This window comes from Priapulus caudatus, unplaced genomic scaffold (genome assembly GCF_000485595.1).
Source record: "Priapulus caudatus unplaced genomic scaffold, Priapulus_caudatus-5.0.1 Scaffold337, whole genome shotgun sequence".
Taxonomy (NCBI): Eukaryota; Metazoa; Priapulida; class Priapulimorpha; order Priapulimorphida; family Priapulidae; genus Priapulus; species Priapulus caudatus.
This window is the reverse complement of record NW_014577398.1, coordinates 214,081-217,787: the sequence shown is the minus strand read 5'-3', so window position 1 is coordinate 217,787 and position 3,707 is coordinate 214,081. Positions and strand designations below refer to the sequence as shown.

At 43.1% G+C, this 3,707-nt stretch overlaps 1 protein-coding gene across 1 annotated transcript in view; it reads left to right on the top strand.

The window, feature by feature from the left end:
- Nucleotides 1-6: 6 nt before the first annotated feature.
- Nucleotides 7-3,707, top strand: part of LOC106809210 (phospholipase ABHD3-like) — a gene marked incomplete at its 3' end in the record, with an annotated part of 12,337 nt that continues 8,636 nt past the window's right edge. Inside the window, 2 exon segments of the mRNA XM_014812207.1 lie at nucleotides 7-11; nucleotides 1,557-1,720. Of these exon segments, the coding sequence (XP_014667693.1) occupies nucleotides 1,599-1,720 (122 nt within the window).

The window sequence follows — 3,707 nt, the reverse complement described above, 5'->3', positions numbered from 1 at the left end:
ATGTCGGGAAGGTATGAAATATAATAAATACAGCCTACACTGAGTGCGTGTATCTTACAGTACAGTACAGGAGTGAATAATACTTATCTCTACCTAGAGAATCTCTATTACTGTATTAGTATTACTATTAGTACTATTACTAGTATTAGTATTATTCATTCCTGATAAATAGTATACTATAGGCCTAATATTAATAAGTGACAAGTCTATGTCTATCGCGGGCATGATGTACCGATCAAAATGTGTGTCTTAATTAGCTCTATCCGATCGTAATGCTTTCTCTACTGTTATGGTTATTGTGTTACAACCACTGGCAGCAAGAACGAGCCCGCACGTACAACACACACGCGGCCATTAACTATATAATACAACATGGTGTCTAACTCGCCGCCGCAGTTTCCGTAGTTGTATATAGTCAATGGCCGCGTGTGTGTTGTACGTGCGGGCTTGTTCTTGCTGCCAGTGGTTACAACATGCATACAACCGGGAGCTAACTATGGCAAATTTGTGATTATTAGCTCCTGAATCTATCTACGTCAGTTTCTGCTCTCTCAGTCTCTGATGTACTAATTTCTTGCAGAAGTAGAGCTGAGAGGGTCTATGTCCCCCAGGGTACTGCCGGAACGTACCCTGGGTACGGTCCGGTATACCGGAATGTACCCTGGTAGTGGTACTATCTAATATGCCGGACCGTACCTCGCCTACTCCACTAACGAGTCTAAAGAGTCGCCTACGCCTACTCCCTAACCCTAATCCTAATCCTATTCATAACCTTAACCCTAACCCTAACCATATCAAATAGTTACCAGGGTACGTTCCGGCAGTACCCTGGGTGACATAGACCCTATGAGCAGAAGTAGCACTAGCAGGGCTGGTAGAGTGAAAAACTAGGGTAAATATACCTATGCACAGTTTTCTGTCGTCATCATGCCGACGGGTGTTTTGGATAAATTTCTGCGTGGCGGCTGAGAATTTGAGCGAGGCGGCCGCCTAGCTCGCGTCAATGCAGGGGAAACACTGCGTGTGCATGCATATATGCGGGAATGATGCGATTGTGATCGCGAACGGTTGGCTGGCAGGTCAAGCGTACACAATCGATATTGCAACTGCATAGCCGAGACAGGCATTGCGGGTTTTGCAGCAGTTTTTGCAGCTGCGGCTGGTGTAACCAATGATAATGCCTTGACTTCGAGGCGTGCAATTTTGGGGTGATTTCAAACAGTTTTCTTTTTAACTGTTGCCCCCGTAATAACATTTTCGGGAGCTCTTTTTGGAACTTCGGGGGCGATTTTGCCCGCCGCCCCCGTGTATTTTTTTCACTGGTCAGTACCATCACCCAGTATAGGATTGCAAATAATTGCACACATTGGCAATGGCATCAACATTCTTTTGCCATCCTTCTGCTCACTTCATCTCCTTCACATTTTCTAGAATCTGTGTCTATGTTTCTTACTGTTATGTAGACTCTACATATTTCTAAGTGAGATTTCAGTCTTTTTTTTAATGTAGACAATTGTTACTGATCAGTTTAACTGTTAATTGTCCTATCTTTTCAGAAGCCAAAGATAGTTTATAAAGATGGAGTTCTGCACCGCTTTATGTTGGAGCATTGTCCAGCTATCTTGGAGACGTATTGGCCGACACCTTGGCTGTTCGAATCAAGAATGCAGAGTATTTTTCGCTCACTATTTAAAAGGCGCATAATGTTTGATTATAGGAGGTATGTCCCAGCTAAACTGTGTTTCTGTAAATACATTAAAAAGTTGAATTGAGAATTTAACTTTGCAATGTTTAGCTCATCTGACGTAGTCAGATGCAGCTTGTAGAATCGCATGATTGTTCGTGCGTCCGTCCGGCCGTCCGTCCGTGCGTCAACAGTTGGGCACAAATCTTAACCGCTCGACGTACGGTCACGATATTCGGGACGTTCAATATGGCAAGATGTGTATATATTAGTGTGCTGTTAGAGTGGATGTATTATAAATCGAATCTATTTATCAATTTATCTATCTATCAATCTACCCATTCATCCCTCCATCCACCCATTCATCCCTCCATTCACCCATTCATTCCTCCATCCATCCATCTATCCATTCATCCATCCATCCATCCATCCATCCATCCATCCATTCATTCATCCATCCATCCATCCATCCATTTATTCATCCATCCATCCATCCATCCATCCATCCATCCATCCATTCATCCATCCATCCATCCATCCATCCATCCATCCATCCATCCATCCATCCATCAATCAATCAATCTATCTATCCATCCATTCATTTATTCATCCATCCATCCATTCATTCATCCATCCATCCATCCATCCATCCATCCATCCATCCATCCATCCATCCATCCATCCATCCATCCATCCATCCATCCCTCCATTCATCCATCTCTCAATCAATCTATCCCCTTATGCAATCGATTTGTATCAAGATTTGTATATATCGCTATTAAAATCAAATACTTCCTTATATAACATGCATCAATACTAATAGATAGATCAATGGATAGACGCACCTCTGTGACATTCTAACTCAATCAGCGTATAGTAAGTGTACGCGTTCGCCTGCGCCTCGGCCTGCGTCGTGTGGTTCATCAGTGGAACATTCGGGAAGAACGCCGAACTGTAGAGATCGGCACAGAACGGGATCTCAACAGCCTGGCATTCTCCTTTGACTTGACTCGTAGTACTTCGTCGCCCTTGTCTTGCTGCGTGACTGCAACGTGAGTAGAGATGCGAGGATTTAGCGAATGTTGGAGGAGGGGGGTTGATTTGCACGACGCCTCGCTGAGTATCTTGCTGCGATCCAGCTCTAGAACAGGCTATCTGATCAAGCGAGGAAAGAGAATAAAAGTCTTCGCATTAATTACGGGTTTATATTTTTTGGTCGCGATTGCACTTTCACTTTTTGGCTATGGATGTGTTCCACGCATACTTGATTTTCGCAATTCACTCCTGACATACTGTAGTTAGTCCACCTAGACTATAGGGCTGGACTATACGTGAGGTGATTGTAACTACGTGGCTGTGTGAGCTATAGTTCTAGCTGAGACATCTGATGCGTGCACGAGCCTTATTTAAGATTCCGCAATTCATTTATTCACTTTGCGTTACGCCCAAAATGTGGAGCGAGAGGCTCGATAGCAAACCGCTGCGTGGTTACAAACGTCCGTCTGCTATTACCAGCTTTAGCCACGTTCATTCGGTTCTCATCCACCAAAAAGCACGCCCTGTTTGCACTGCGTATTTTGCTGAAATTGAAGCTAATTTGCACTCAGAGGCTCAAGAAGATAGAAGAGCATATTTGACTAGCAAACGTGTAAATAACTGCTAAAAATGCCTCCCGAAGTACGATGCTGTGTTAAAACATAGACTAAGAATAGGTTATTCTTAGTCTATGGATGAAATCATAGAAATACGTAGTGACACTAATAGGTCTAACTAGTATATTATTTCTATGACTATATTAGTAATATCAGGAGTAGATAATAGGGGTCCCTATTATCTACTCCTGGTAATATGCATCGCACGTTCTACTCAAGGCAATGCGTTAATTGATACGTATTTAGGATTGATTAAACGTCTTATACCGACTCGACACATACTGTATTTTGTGTGTGAAATCACACACACACACACACACACACACACACACACACACACACACACACACACACACACACACACACACACA